The 15,614-nt window shown below is 35.8% G+C and overlaps 1 protein-coding gene across 1 annotated transcript in view; it reads right to left on the bottom strand.

The window, feature by feature from the left end:
- Positions 1–5,809: 5,809 nt before the first annotated feature.
- The window catches only part of LOC105437347 (multiple PDZ domain protein-like), a 67,598-nt gene continuing 57,793 nt past the window's right edge, over positions 5,810–15,614 (bottom strand). Inside the window, exons 24-30 of the mRNA XM_030996902.1 lie at positions 11,784–11,867; positions 10,936–11,011; positions 10,268–10,352; positions 9,194–9,305; positions 7,734–7,883; positions 6,648–6,892; positions 5,810–5,922 (exon numbers count right to left, since the gene is read on the bottom strand). Of these exons, the coding sequence (XP_030852762.1) occupies positions 6,680–6,892; positions 7,734–7,883; positions 9,194–9,305; positions 10,268–10,352; positions 10,936–11,011; positions 11,784–11,867 (720 nt within the window). The 3' untranslated portion in view covers positions 5,810–5,922; positions 6,648–6,679. The remainder of the gene's footprint in view (positions 5,923–6,647; positions 6,893–7,733; positions 7,884–9,193; positions 9,306–10,267; positions 10,353–10,935; positions 11,012–11,783; positions 11,868–15,614) is intronic.

Below are 15,614 nucleotides of genomic sequence, written 5' to 3'. Positions count from 1 at the left end.
CCTCCTCTAGAATGAAATGTGTGTTGTAGGACCTGTCTATAGTGGTCACCCATATTGCCTCCTCTAGAATGAAATGTGTGTTGTAGGACCTGTCTAGAATGACCACCTGTCTATAGCGGTCACCCATATTGCCTCCTCTAGAATGAAATGTGTGTTGTAGGACCTGTCTATAGTGGTCACCTGTCTATAGCGGTCACCCATATTGCCTCCTCTAGAATGAAATGTGTGTTGTAGGACCTGTCTAGAATGACCACCTGTCTATAGCGGTCACCCATATAGCCCCCTCTAGAATGAAATGTGTGTTGTAGGACCTTTCTATAGTGGTCACCCATATTGCCTCCTCTAGAATGAATGTGTGTTGTAAGAACCTGTGGCTGTCTAGAAAGGTCAACTGTCTACAGTGGCCATATTTTGTTTCTCTTGGGTGGCTTTAATAGACAGGTTTGACTGTGGTTGTTTGTTGCATGTACCTGTTGTGTATCTGCTCCTCCAACAAGGCTGATCCCAAGCCCCTTGTCGTAGCCCCTATCAACCACAATGAGTGTCTTGTGACCTTTGACTACGGGACAGGTCAAGGGGTCAGAGGGAGGATGAGGATCTGACCTTTGCTCCGCAGGAGAGGTGGCTGGAATGAAATAAATGGGACAGGTCAAGACATTCAGTGAAAGGTCCAAGCAATATTTTGTAGACATCTAAATAAGATGGACTAAAATAAAAATTTACACAAAGAAGAACATTTTTCTGGTTTGACATTAAATTAACTTTCTGCACTATTCAAACTGTTAATAAACTTCATGAAACATGTACTAAAATTAAAAGAAATCAAAATGAAATTTTCATTTGCTTATAATATAGCAGATGAAAAAATTAATTTGGATGAAATTTTATTTCTTTCAATAAAGACTTAATAAAAAGAAATCGGGTTTTACTTTTGTAATAGGAAATCTGTCAAGCCTTATCAAGAATCTTATTCAACCAAAAATTCACCTCCACTTGGCATTTGTTCCAGATTGAAAATTCATCAAAGAAATAGAAACATGGCTGGCTTAGTAATGCGGTTTTAGATTAGGGTTAGGAATGGATTTGGGTCCAGGGATGAAGTTAATTGGACTTATCAGAGAGGTGTCGTGGTCTGGTAGATATCACAATTCAAGTCACGCCATGGCACTAATGCCCTTTGCTAAGACATTATTTTACATTTGCCACACTCCATCCAGGTGAGGTATTACAGGAATATATTCCTTGAAATGCCATAATGGCAGCCATGCTAAGGCCAGGAGTGTCACACCTGACATTCATGAGGGCTATACATGAATCCACTATAATAATAATAATAATTATAGGCATTTCTATAGCGCCGTCTATCTAGAAATTCTATTCCGAGGCACATCAATTATTACCTCGGCTTTAGCATAGCTGCCATTACAGCGCTCTAGCATTTCAAGGAATTATATATATATAAACCCATTAAACAAGTTAAGGTGTTAATCATGATCTTAAAAACAGAGATTAGCAATGTAGGGATGTTCCTTTTCACCAACTTACTGTCTAGATTGTTAGTAGAGTCAAAGCTTGAATTAGAAGATGAAAACCTGGTCACCTCTAAGTCATCCAATGGGGGAAAGATGGCTTGATGTTAATAAAGAAACACGCATTGGATGTTAGTATTTTAAATATAATGAATCTTAAAAAAAGTGCTTAATATTAAAGAGTGCCTAAGAGTGATATTAAATGGATAAACATGCAACTGATATTGATATGTAAAATGATGAAAAGGATGATGCATTGGTTTAATGAACGGTATAATATATAGGTTGAGAGAGAAATAGAAAGAAATTCAGGAAAAGAAGGAGAGATGTTGAACATGAGAAAGAGTAAAAGAGAAGAAAAAAAGGGTGGTCATGGAAAAGAACATTAAAGTGACTCGGTAACATTGTTGAAGGTTGATGAAAAAAATTGCTTAATTTTTGTATAAAATGTTACTTACTATATTCCTTTTGCTATACTAACCCTCTGACATGCAAAAAATCCTGAACAAATTCTCAAACCACAAAGATATCTATGGTTTTCTGTGAAGGCCTCGAAGTGAGGCACCTTCTAATAGTGATTAACAGTAAATTCTCCCAACCATTTTTGAATTTCCCCAACCGTTTTTCCATGAGAAAAATATATAAAACAGGCTATAAAAATCTGTCAACACTTAACTGTCTGGAATGGAATGTAGAGCCATTTTATTGCTTTGTGACGATTTAACATTCACCTAAAATGTAATTAAATTGTCCTTGTCTTGATGCTGAACAGGCTTTGACAAGTAGCATAATAGAAGTAGAATAATATAGTTGGGAGAATTAAGGAATCGATCAGATCAGTTTTTCCCAATTTGTACCATGAATAATGATTCGTTTTCACTCAAATTTTCAGATTATCTTTAATTGTACATCTAGCATTGAAGTCACTACCTTAGCGCCACTATCTCTCATCTGAACAATGTTACAAAGTCCCTTTAAAGTATAAACTGGAAAACAGAGAGAGAAGGGATATTTCAGAGAAAGAGAGAGAGAGAGAGAGAGAGGGGGGGGGGGGGGGGGGGGAGAAAGCAAAGGGAAATGCGAAAATATAAAAGAAAAGGAGATATGGGGCATGAGAACAGATAATAAACTGAGGGTAGAGAGAATGGTAGAAACAGAGTCTATATAATATAGACATAACAGAGCATCTATGTAATACAGACACAACACAATGTCTATGTTACATGTATGTTTATGTTATAGACATAACAGAATGATAGACAAAATAGGCATAAATACATGTATACAATGAATTAAATTTGTTTATTGCATTTTGTTTAACAAACTCTGTTAACTGAAGTTAATCATTAATTAAAGCAAATGAAATGTTATCAAAACAGGACATGTTTAATAACAATAACATAAAATACTATTGGCCAGAAAAAAACAGGTTTAGCCAGCCATAACATATTTTATCCCCATAATTTGGCACATTAAAAAACTAGGGCTTTATTCCATTTCACTGAATTTTTTAATACTAAATTCAAGAAAATATTGATATCGACAAGCTTACCCTTGTCATGGGTTTAAAAAAACAACTACATATATACTTCATATATGTTTTACATTTCAATGTTACATACCTATGTATGCAGGCAGGGCTTGAGGGGCCCGGGACAAATGGGTTCCTGAAATCTAAGTCTAAACCCCTAAAATCTCAAGAGTTTTACTAAGGGCAGATGCATACAGACTTTAAAAGTTTGTATACAGAAATACCAGTTGGTTATATTCCATTAATCCAAAATTAATTTGAAAAGAAACCTGGAAGCCTGAAAAAGCTTGAGACAGAGAGGTACGATGACCCAAAAATGTGAATTCCTTGTATAAAGTCCAGAGCCGTTTCATAAAACTTGTCAATACAAATTTACACAAACGAGTACTAATTTGCTCTCAGCCAATCAAATTCAACAGTTTGAGCAGCTTATGACAGTCATGGTAACTTGTTATTGATATCAAGTTTAATGGAACAGGACCCTGTTTTTATAAATCTCCTAATCAGTAACAAATGTTCAAATTTTATGACAAATCACCTCTCAGCCAATGACATGCTCTGATTTCAGTAGCTTATAACACTGAGTTTAATACTGAAACTAGTTATTGATATCAAGTTTTAGGGCTCTGTATATTGTTCTTGATCCAAAAAAAATTACGGTTACTCTGTATTTCCCTTTTTTTCATGATCAAGATGTTTTGCTGAAGAAAAAAGAATTGTGGAATAGATCAGATCAGTTTTCCCTAATTTTTATAATTAATAATGGTTTGTTTTCATTCAAACTTTGAGGTCCTTTTTAATTGTACATCTAGCATTGAAGTTACTACTTTAGCACTATGTTCTCTCATGTGAACAATGTTACCAAGCCCCTTTAAGAGGAGATTGATGAAGAAAAACAGGAAAGACCACACACACATCCCTACTACTTACTCTCTGTGTCCCCAACAGCTTGATAGCTTATGCTAGAGGTGGCAAGAAAAGTGCTCGACTCTTCATCAATGTCTAGAGCTGGGAAGAAGTCTTCAGAAACACCAAGAGGGTTCGGAGGGGGGTAGATAAAAGACACACGCATATACCGGTATATATATATATATATAATGAGGTTAAGAAAAGGATCAACAAGAAAGCCCCCAGGGGGGTGTTTCACAAAGATCTCAAGTTGAACTTATCTCTACGTTGGACTTAACAATTATGGAAAGCCGAAAGCATCTTTAAAAATATTTTGTAAAAGTTATTTTAAAAGGCATAACATGTTGATTCAAATCATTCGTCTTTTCTATTATCTATTATTTCATGTTCTTGATATGGAATTATGTAAAGTCTAAAATACTTGAATTTTTGCTTTTGAATATATTTTATCTTAAGGCTGCAAATGGCTCTCAATAATGTTAAAGTTCGACTTAGGATCTTTGTGAAACACCCCCTAGATTTGTATGCCAATATTATCAATGAGGGTTAATAACCGAATTAGACTCTTATCGGAGTAAGATGAACGATGACATAGCTAGATCCAGAGGATGCATCCCAAGAAAGTTGTCGGTAAGTTATAAGGACTTGAAATTAGCACATGCTTGGGTGCAACTAACCGCTTAAAGTCCTACTTATGTTGCCAAGGTAATTTTGTGTAGTCCATTAAAAATGACCACTAAACATTGAAATTTGCAACTCTCAATGAAAAAGTTATGCCAATTCCAGGTTGGATGCTTCTACATGACCAATTGGCGAGAATAATTTTTAAATCAAAAGCTTCACATTGAACTTAGTACTAAACCATCTCAAATATTTAAATGGTCTAATTAACATGCCAACAATATTGCTGATAACATTTGCCTATGAACTTTTAACAATATTCATAAGATGGGATATGATTAGCAATAAAAAAAACCTTTCTATTATACAACTAAGCACGAGGCCCAGTGTAAAAGATTTAAGGTAAATATATATGCATATATTTAGAAAGAGTGGTTATTTGTATAATATAAAATATGGTAATTGAGCTATAATAAATACTTATATGTTTATATCTGTGTTACAAGGCTAAAAACAGTACATGCAAAATCTGTATGTGTCGTGTTAACAAGTGTAATCCCAGTAGCCTTCACAAACGGACCCTCAATGATGAATAAATAAAAGATGGATGAATTGATGAAATTAGGAGTAATGCAAGGCTGAACGTATTGTTAGCAGAACTAGATGGCCTCAAGCAATAAGCGAGTTCGTAAATAGCTCTGCACCGCATGACCCCAAAATATCCACAGATCTTAAACACGATGGATACATCCCACCTGTGCATTTTAGAATATTCACTGCCAAAGTGATGGAGGTGCTTCATGAATACCTTTTGTTTGCCTCTTGAGAAGAATATTTCCACCTGTGTATCAGATAAATGTACTGTTGGTGCATAAATGAATACTGATTACATAACTTTCATGAGCACGATCCGAGTATTCATCTCAATGGTTTTACAATTTAGGTACGAATGACCTTTATCTGCCCATGCGCAAATCCTAATTACGAACTCGCTTATTATGTCATGGTGTAGGGAAATAAAACAAAATGCAATCAGTATATTGACTTACTGCCGTGTCCGATTTGACTTTTGATCGGTGCTCCAGCAAACACGTCAGACTGGGCTGACGCTGTGATGGAGACGCCCCCCTCGAACCCACCTCCAGCATCCAATGTGGGGAAGAGGCTCTTTGGCTGGGGTTTTGGCGATGCGACAGGTTTAGCGGCCCCGACAGTGAGAGCGACAGATCCCTTGGTGTCCTTTAAGACGCTGATGGCGCTAAGCTTGGAGAGACCGATGACCGATTTGTCGTTGACCGCGAGGATCTGGTCACCGACCTTTAGATTGCCCTCCTGTAGGGGGTGAGAGATGGAATGTGGTCATAGTTCAGGGGTCAAGTTAGGGTCATATTAGTTATGATTCTGATATGCTGTCGATACACATAATGCCAATGGGGAGATCAAACTGCCAACGTATGGCAATTTTCTTTCAAATTTTGTAGATATTGACCAATCTGATAGATATATCTGCAAGATCAATCTCACAAGTGACCTGTATATTTAAAAAAAGAAAGATCACCAATACTATGTCTTGTGTGTTTTTTTCCACTCCCATTCGTTGTGTACCGAAGGATTACTAAAAATTTCCTTTTCTTTAGTCTTTATAAGATTGGACATACATCATCCCAATCATTATTTATTACCATCACCATGAAATAAACCACTACCCAGCATACTACAATCTGTAGAACCACTGTCAATGCAAACACCACCATTATCACCATCACCCTTGGTCCTCGCATTGTAACATCATTCAAAAAGGTGCAAAACAACTCTTTCTCATCATAATTCTTAGCACAATCCCCCTGGGGGCCTTTCTAGAAAGTGATGTTCTGAAAATATTCTCTCACCATCATTGTCGTCATCATCATCATCATCACTAATACCACTATCACCACTACCATCAGCATGAATTGAACCACTATCCCCATACCACAATCTGTAGTATCCAATGCCAAAACACATTTCCACCAGAAGTATAACCATCCATCCCCATGGAACCCCCAACATCCACTCACCGTCGCAGCTGGTCCTCCCATCGTTACATCCTTCACAAAGATGCCGGACAACCCCTTCTCATCCTCATTCTCATAGATGGCGAAGCCCAGCCCCGGGGGCCTTTCTGGAGAGTGATGTTCTTTGTGTTGGGGTAGTCTGCAGGGGTTGGGAGGGGCATCTCGGGTTCTGGTTCTGGAACAGCAGGGGCGGGAGCCTCAGCCTCATCGACGGCTTCTTGCTTCTTCAGGATGGTTGGTAGTGATGTCTGTAGCATTTTGGGGTGATAGAAAAAAAATTGTACATGTTAATAAATGATTAATAAATCAGAGGAAAGTAAAGCTTATTTTTGGAGGTGAAACCTTTATAAAGTAAATAGTTCAGTATCTTACATTGAAAATGCAAACTTTACATGTATGGTGATGATGATAACTTAGTGCCTGCCTCTGCTGGGCTCTTGCTCTAAGACCATAAGTCTCACAAATTTAACTTTCGTAGCTTGTGCTTCAATCAGTAATATATATTTCTACTATTATTATTGTTATTCTCACAATGGTGTCTCTGTGGCGAGTAGAAATGACAAACAAGTTGAAAGGGACTCAAAATTTCCTTAATGTCTGTCTGCACTAGTATGGCCAGGAGAGATTAGACCTCCCCGCATGGTCACTGACAGGTGGTTATCTCATCAAATCAGCTCTCAATTAACATAAGAAAAGGAGAACCATGGGGGACCAACAGGTACTGCTTAGGCATTTTTTTCTATATAGAGGGCGCAAGTAGCTACAAGAAGTGCAGCAGACTTCAAAAATTGTATGACATATATTGAATGTACAAGAACTTCATAACATCTGACTGCATTTCTTTACTCTCCAAGCATACTAACACTGATGAATGATACATGGATACCTGGCTGGAATGCTCCCCAGGGAGTGGAGATTGTGCACACAGTGTGTTTGCGGGCAAGTATTGAATCCAATGACCGGGGTAATAGTATATCTGTAAAGTGCTTAGAGACATTGTAGGCGCTATATAAAAGCGGAATATTATTATTATGTCTGTGTTCCTCTTATTTGACATCCTATCTGAGGGACAATTACTATGTACATTACCTGATTGGGGTAGATGACTGGTGGTACAGCAAGCTGATTCAGGAACTCCTGGTTTCTAAGGATGACCACCTTGGCCAGACCAGGAGCAAGACCACCGATGATGCTGGATGCGTTCTGATGGGAGTGGCCAAACACCTTGATTCCATTGATCTGGGGTGAAAAGAGTAAGGATGGGATGGTGTTTAAAGGCATCGTTTAACAATTTTAAATTAGAGATCCATGGCTCTACGTGCTATCAGTGTCTGTGATATTAAAGCCCTAAAAAAATTGCACTCCAAAGTGATAATGAAGTGCCTCAAAAAAGTAAAAAATTTGAGCTATACTCATTTTCCCCAATAGACTGTAGTGTTATAAAAACCATTATGAAAACAAAAAGTGAAATTTCGATTTCCAATCAGGCGATCGGCTTGTAAAAGTCATGGGATTCCTGACTGACCTACAGGTTTCTAATTATGATTGCAGCATGAGCTAAATCCAGGAGTTTGTTTCAGAATCTGAGGCAATGTTACCCAGTCACTTTAATAATTTACAATTGAGATGATCAGCATTCAAAGTTGGTTGGTTGGACCACTGAGCCATCTTGTCTCACTCAATATGATTGAATATATTCAGTAAGGGAGCATGTGGCTTCAACTTCTACTTTTTCACATCATGACCTATCCTTGTACCACTATTACCATCTTACATTCACTACTCATCTCCATTAAATATCTTTCAATCATTGACAACTGTTCCAGAACATTCAACAGCATTACCATGGTAACATCCTCCTCCTCCTCCTCCCCCTCCCCCTCCCTCCTCCCCCTCCTCAACATCATCATCATCATCATCACCATCATCACCATCACCATCATCATCATCAACATCATCATCATCATCATCATAAACATCATCATCATCATCATCATCATCATCAACATCACCATCATCATCATCATCACCATCACCATCACCATCATCATCATCATCATCATAAACATCATCATCATCATCACCATCATCATCATCATCATCATCACAATCATCATCAACATCATCATCATCAACATCATCATCATAAACATCATCATCATCATCACCATCACCATCATCATCATCATCATCATCAACATCATCATCATCATCATCACAATCATCATCAACATCATCATCATAAACATCATCATCATCATCACCATCACCATCATCATCATCATCATCATCAACATCATCATCATCATCATCATCATCACAATCATCATCAACATCATCATCATCATCAACATCATCATCACAATCATCATCAACATCATCATCATCAACATCATCATCATAAACATCATCATCACCATCACCATCATCATCATCATCATAAACATCATCATCATCATCATCATCATCATCATCAACATCATCATCATCATCATCATCATCATAATCATCATCACCACCACCACCACCGGCCACCTCTATCATCTTACCTCCAAGACCTCGTCTCCGATGAGTATCCTTCCATCTTTACCGGCCGCTCCTGCAGGGTTGACTCCAACCACAAACACACTGGTCTTACTCCTGTCCTTGTTTCCAGCAAGACTGCCCGACAAAAGATGAATAGCAATTCAATACTGATTATCATTTCAAAGGTAAAGACCAGTTTTGGAAACGCCCCCCTCTCAAAAAATGAAATGGAAGCTCTTATTACCAATCATGTGAAAGAATATGTTTTGACTATTACGTGATGATACAAATGTTACTGGGAAACCGCCTACTAATTGATATATTTAGTAAATTATTATATCTATAATAAAATATCTATAATGAAATAATCTACCGGTACGTGGTAATGACTTTGAAATATCTTATTATTTCAAGGTAGGTTGTTATGTTTAATTTTGCCAATAGTTTTTAGAATACTTGTAATGAGCATCTTTTAAGTGATCCAGAAGTAGTCCCTTCTCTGTCTGAATGCTATTTTTCATCAGTACTAGGCCATTCCTTGGATGCTCGAGCACCATATAAGATGGGTATTAGTGCTATACTAGAATCAACTATCATTATACCATTATTACTATTACGGTACTCTTTTTGTCTTTACTGTTTTTGCACAAACATTTATTAAAGATGTTTTTCAATAAAGCAGCAAAAAGACCACTCATCTAACACAGGTGTGATACAAAGCCTTTTTTCAAATACTTTGTGAGAAGCAAAATAGAAATTTCACAATTATCACGATAACAACAAAATGCAAAATTATGGAAGACAGCAATCTACCCCAACTCACCCTAAACCACCAGGGGCCATATTCTGAAAACGATTTCATCTTTTATGGGAGGAAAATGATACCAATTGTCAAAAAAAAAGACTGAAATTGCACGGAACTATCCCTTATAACAGGTGCTTGTGCAGATATCTCTCAATGCAAATGCAGCCAGCTTGGTGCAGACCTTAATCAATGACTTGTCCTTATTTTGCTTTGTTACGATGATTAACAGCATTTTACAAACATAAAAGATAACATTATTTTCAGAATACCAGTCCAGAAATTAATTATTTACCTAAGGCCCAATCCTCTGTCTCCTTTGTTCAGCTCAATCGCATGCAACTCTCCGTCTAGGTCACTGTATCTCTGACTCAATTTCTCTGAAGAAAAAAATTAAAAAAATAAAAAATATAACTATGTATTGATCATTCGATTTTAGGCAGTTTGGACATGGCATTTGGAGGTTATACTAGCATGAGAAAGGTCTGAGACTTGCTCAAATGTAGCTTAAGTTGGTACTTGAATGAGGTTTTTATACACTTTCTTTGATGCAGATTATAGCATTTTGAAGTTCTTACTGAACAACCTAAATTGTGAGAATGCAATCAATGTACCTGAAATGCTGGCGAATTTTTTAAAATGAAAAGTATCATGAAGTTTCTTCGGTTCTCATTGGCATATGAAGCAATCATGTTCATTATAACCAAATACATTTGATAATGTTATGCCTGAAGTTTCTCCAATTCTTCAGTTCTTATTGAAAACGTCATGTTCATTATAACCAAGTAGAGTTGATAACCTAAATATGCATGAAGTTTCTTCAGTTCATATATCATTTTTAGTTTACTAAGCCATTGCCTATTTGAATCGGATGGTCCATGTACAATGCCTATGGGAATGAGAGAATTCAAGAGTCAACATGTTAATCATGTAAACTAAATAGCAAAAGTGATTGAGACTTACTCCAAGTGTATCCAAACTCATCTTCTGATTCACTGTCGCTTTCTCCGTCAACTTCCCGGCCTTCTTCAGTCGCATCCTACAGGAATTAAAAGAAAGAAAAAATCTCATGATTTAAGGGACTAAGTAACATTGTTCAGATGAGAGAAAATGGTGCTAAGGTAGTGAATTCAATGCTAGATGTACAATTAAAGAAAATCTGAAAGTTTGAGTGAAAACAGACCATTATTAGTGATAAAAATTGAGAAAAACTGATCTGATCGCTTAGTTAATTCTCCCAACTATATTATTACAATGTAATTACATTTTAGGTACATGTAAAACGTCACAAGGCAATGAATTGGCTCTATATACCATTGCAGACATTTAAGTGTTAAGCGATTTTTAAGAGCCTGTTTTACGTCTTACTTTCATGGAAAAACAGTTGGGAAAATTCAAAAATGGTTGGGAGAACTTTGAGTATGACAGTGAGGCTTCATTTAAAGAGAAAGCAATGAAACATAATTTTGAACTGCGATTAAAACCCATACATAAAGACCACTCAAGAGAAACATGGAAAGTGGTCTTTTTATAGGCTGGTGGTCTTTATGTACAGGTTCTTTTAGTACAGGTTTGATGAGAAACCATATTCAAGGGGAACAAAAATATGGTCTTTATAGACAGGTGGTCTTGTGATACAGGTGGTCGCTAAAGCAGATTTGACTGTAATTATATGTTGCAGTAAAATTTATGAAGCCCAAATGAAGGTAAAATAACAAAAAATTATTCAAAATTGCATTTTCTGTCTTTCCTGGTAATTGACAAACAATTGTTTCCTTTCTGAAATGAGGTCATCCTAATCAGTTACTTACCAAATTGTCATCTGATTCGGCTCCTGCTTGGACCACGGTTGCCATAGCAATGACACTACCTCCATTTGTGACATCATCCTCCATCTGTAGACAAAAAAAAAAGAAGAAACAACAAAACATATATTACAAAAACATTGCACATACATGTACCAAGTTTAAGAGAATTCTCTAACATTCTGGTAACAGATTTCTCAAAAATGCTAAAATTTCTGAATTCTGTACCAGTTTACAATATACTGAAATGCATGCAGTGTATATTGTTGTCAACTGATATGTACAATTGCAGAGATCAGAACAAATTTCAACCCACAAACTTTTGAAAGACTTGTGTACCTTAAACTATTCAAAACAGTAATAAAACAAGATTATTACATTTTAAAAACAAACATGTCAGCACTGATGTAGACATATATACCTGTTAGAATACATTGCAATACCCATAAACTTAAAAAAAAGGAATGACATAGACAGGTGAAACATCTCTCTCAAAAATGCAAATCGTAGGAAAGTTTCACTTCTATCCAAAGTCCACTAAATATGCAATAGGAAAGAATAACGAAAAGATTCAAAAGAGGCAAATTTCTATTTTATAAATATTTTCTTGCCTGACACCTTACAATATGTTTTTTTTATAAAGCAGATATATTTACTCATAATTCAACCACACTTTCATTTCTACTCGGAACTGCAAATTAGGTGCATTTCAGAAAGTATCTGTGAAGAAAAAACTTGTTAAATAAAATGCTTCCTAGCATTGATAGATAGAATTTCTTGAAATCGCAGTTTAAAAAAATAAATTTAATTACAAAATTGTTTTAACTATAATTTTGTAATCATGTCATGTTGAATGGTCCTTAAAGGGAGTGTAGCTTGACAAATACTGGTTAACGTCATCTACTGTATGTCTTTTTTTGGACAACTGCATGTAAACAAATTGACTTGATTAACGGTAGTCAGCGACTTAATCTCTACATGGTCAGCGATCGCAAAACAGACCGAAGTTCTCCTCATGCTTTGTTTTCATGTATGTTGCACGAATGTGATTGCTGCGGTCGCGTTGTCTGTAGTCATTTATACCCGATTGACCCGGGTCAGGCTACGGGAAAGACACGTTCATGTAGTCCCATCAGGCTACACTCCCTTTAACATAAGAAAGCAGAACTAAACAAGGTATACACCATTTTATACAGGAGCACACTTTACAGATACAGTCAAACCTGTCTGTAGTGACCACCCAAGGGAAACACAAAAAGTGGCCTTTGTAGACAGGTGGTCTTTGTAGACAGGTTCCTTTAGTATATGATTCAATGAGAAACCGTTTTCAAGGGAAACTAAAAATGTAGCCTTTGTAGACAGGTGGTCTTTGTAGACAGGTGGTCACTAAAGCGGGTTTGACTATCATTATGCACACTATTACATCTCATCTTGCACTGAAATGAAACAACGTCAATGATGAAGTCAGCTAAAGAAACAATTCGTACTACTACTACTGGGCAGGCTCATACAATGGCAAACCATGCTAAAAATGAGCACAAATGACCCCTCAACCAGATTACAGTCAGTCTGCAATCGAACATGAAACAGAGAAAAGTTACATGGTTGTAAAATAAATCCAAACTGTCTCTTTAATAAAAGCAATTAATCATATAAACTTGGAATACTAAGTAAAATACGAATTTTAACTATCAAAGAAAAGAGTCGATCATTTACGCAGTAAATGCACTAGCTTGTCCATTAATTAATTGTCAAGTAATCATATAGACTTAGAATACTAAGTAATACATGCATGTCAATTATCAAACAAAAATAGTTTATTAGCTCGTCCAACTTCAATATGCCTAGGAAAGAAAACTTTTTTCTTATTTTGCCTATTTTCTCATTTTGATTTAAAATGTACCATATAATGACACAGATGATGTTTTGAATAATTTAGGGTATACATTTCAACCTTACTCAAAGTTTCACCACAAAAAACCAACATATTTGACATAGACATAACGATTTACTAGAGATTATTCTGTACAAATGTACAACAGCCAAATAAATCATTTTTGAGGTGAAAAATGAAAAAAGGACAATTGAAAAATGCCATTGGATTTTCATAGTGGTAGTTGAGCCATAAATAACACAGAAAGGCATGGGAATTTAAATGGTGCAGAAAAAAAGGTTGTGCATAATTAAAACTCATCTCACTTAAATCAAAAATTCTTTGAAAATATTGTGCAAAACTAAAAATATGAAAACAGGGTTGAAATGACATAAAATTGCCAACATGCTTGACTAAGTTTGAAAAGCCATTCACTACCAATGAACAACTTGAAATCTATAGACTTTAATCTCTCTACCAGAAAATTGTCCTGTTGTACAACTTGTCTGCCGTAAAATCAATTTTCTCTGAATAGACAGCTTAATAGTACCACTATTTTTTAGGAATGTCCTTATTTTGTCCGTTTATTTTGTTGCCATCTTGTGTACATGTGCAAATTACAAGAAATGAGTTGATTTTATCAACATGATGTGTATTTGTCGGAGAGCCAGGATACAAATGAATGAATGATTGATGCTGTAAAAAGGGAACAATAGAGTGGAGAAGTGTGACGTCATCAAAAATCTATTTTTAGAATTTCTCAATTTTTTCTTCATATTCCAAAAGAACACCCAAAATAATGTCCAAATGTCGAAAACCAATTGAATATGTTAAGTATTGGCTGAAATATGACAATCTGAATGAATATATGTCCTATGGGAGCTCAGTGTTATATGCTCTGGCTCCTAACCATTAGGAGCCAGAGCATATAACACTGAGTTCCTATGGGGAGTATATTTATTCAGATGGTCATATCTCAGCCAATATTTAACATATTCAATTGGTTTTCGACAGTTGGACATTATTTTTGATGTTCTTTCGGAAAATGAAGAAAAAATTGAGAAATTCTAAAAATAGACTTTTATGACGTCACAGCTTCGGTACTCTATTGTACTACTCTCCAAAACCAGTGAACATGAAGCAACAAAATAAGGTACAAAATCAAGGAAAATATTAATTCATGAACATGGATATAAACAATGCCAAATGCAATTGCAAAGCAGCAGATAAACAAACAATAATTATGTTTCCAATAATCGGAAGGACATAATTGGTTCAGGGAAGGAATGTAGTGGGTGCTGTGTGTAAAGGTGGTGAGTCAACCAATGTAAATGACCGATATGAGGTTTTTCAAGAATTAACACAGCACTTTCTGTGATGAATCCTTGTTTATGGTTCAATCAAATTTCTAGTCTAGAAATACTGAAGAATTGGGATGCAAAAAGTGCAAGTGCAAATGCAAGTGCAAAATGTGCAAAATATGAAGCAGAACAAGTTATTACTCGCTATGATTTAAGTTATCATGGAAATGAATTTGAAGTTCTCCATCCTTTCCAAAACAATCCTTTTCTTGCTATCCGTACTAGAATAAAAATGATAACCTTTTGACAAAACAAAACTTAATCCCATCCCTATATGTTGAAGTTGTAAGCTTAATTCATTTTGCTCTTTATCAGAATCTTATATGTTAACTGAAGCAAATTTGTGTCAGGATGAAATGGTTTTAAATATTCTAAATGAAATTTTTAATTTTCAATTCAAAGGCATGGTACATAAAGTCAGTATGCATGCATTGTTATCAAATTAGATACAAAATATGAATGCTATCATGCACAATTGTTAAAAAAAGGAGGAATTAGACTCAGATTAAAACACAAAATGGTAGCAGGATGGGTAAGGTTAGATTTTGAATCATAAAATCATCACAATGTACAATAATACAAATAAAATGCAGCAAATTGAAA

This window comes from Strongylocentrotus purpuratus, unplaced genomic scaffold, assembly GCF_000002235.5.
Source record: "Strongylocentrotus purpuratus isolate Spur 01 unplaced genomic scaffold, Spur_5.0 spur5_scaffold_3, whole genome shotgun sequence".
Taxonomy (NCBI): Eukaryota; Metazoa; Echinodermata; class Echinoidea; order Camarodonta; family Strongylocentrotidae; genus Strongylocentrotus; species Strongylocentrotus purpuratus.
Note: the sequence above shows the minus strand (reverse complement) of the source record. Positions and strands in the feature narration are given on the sequence as shown.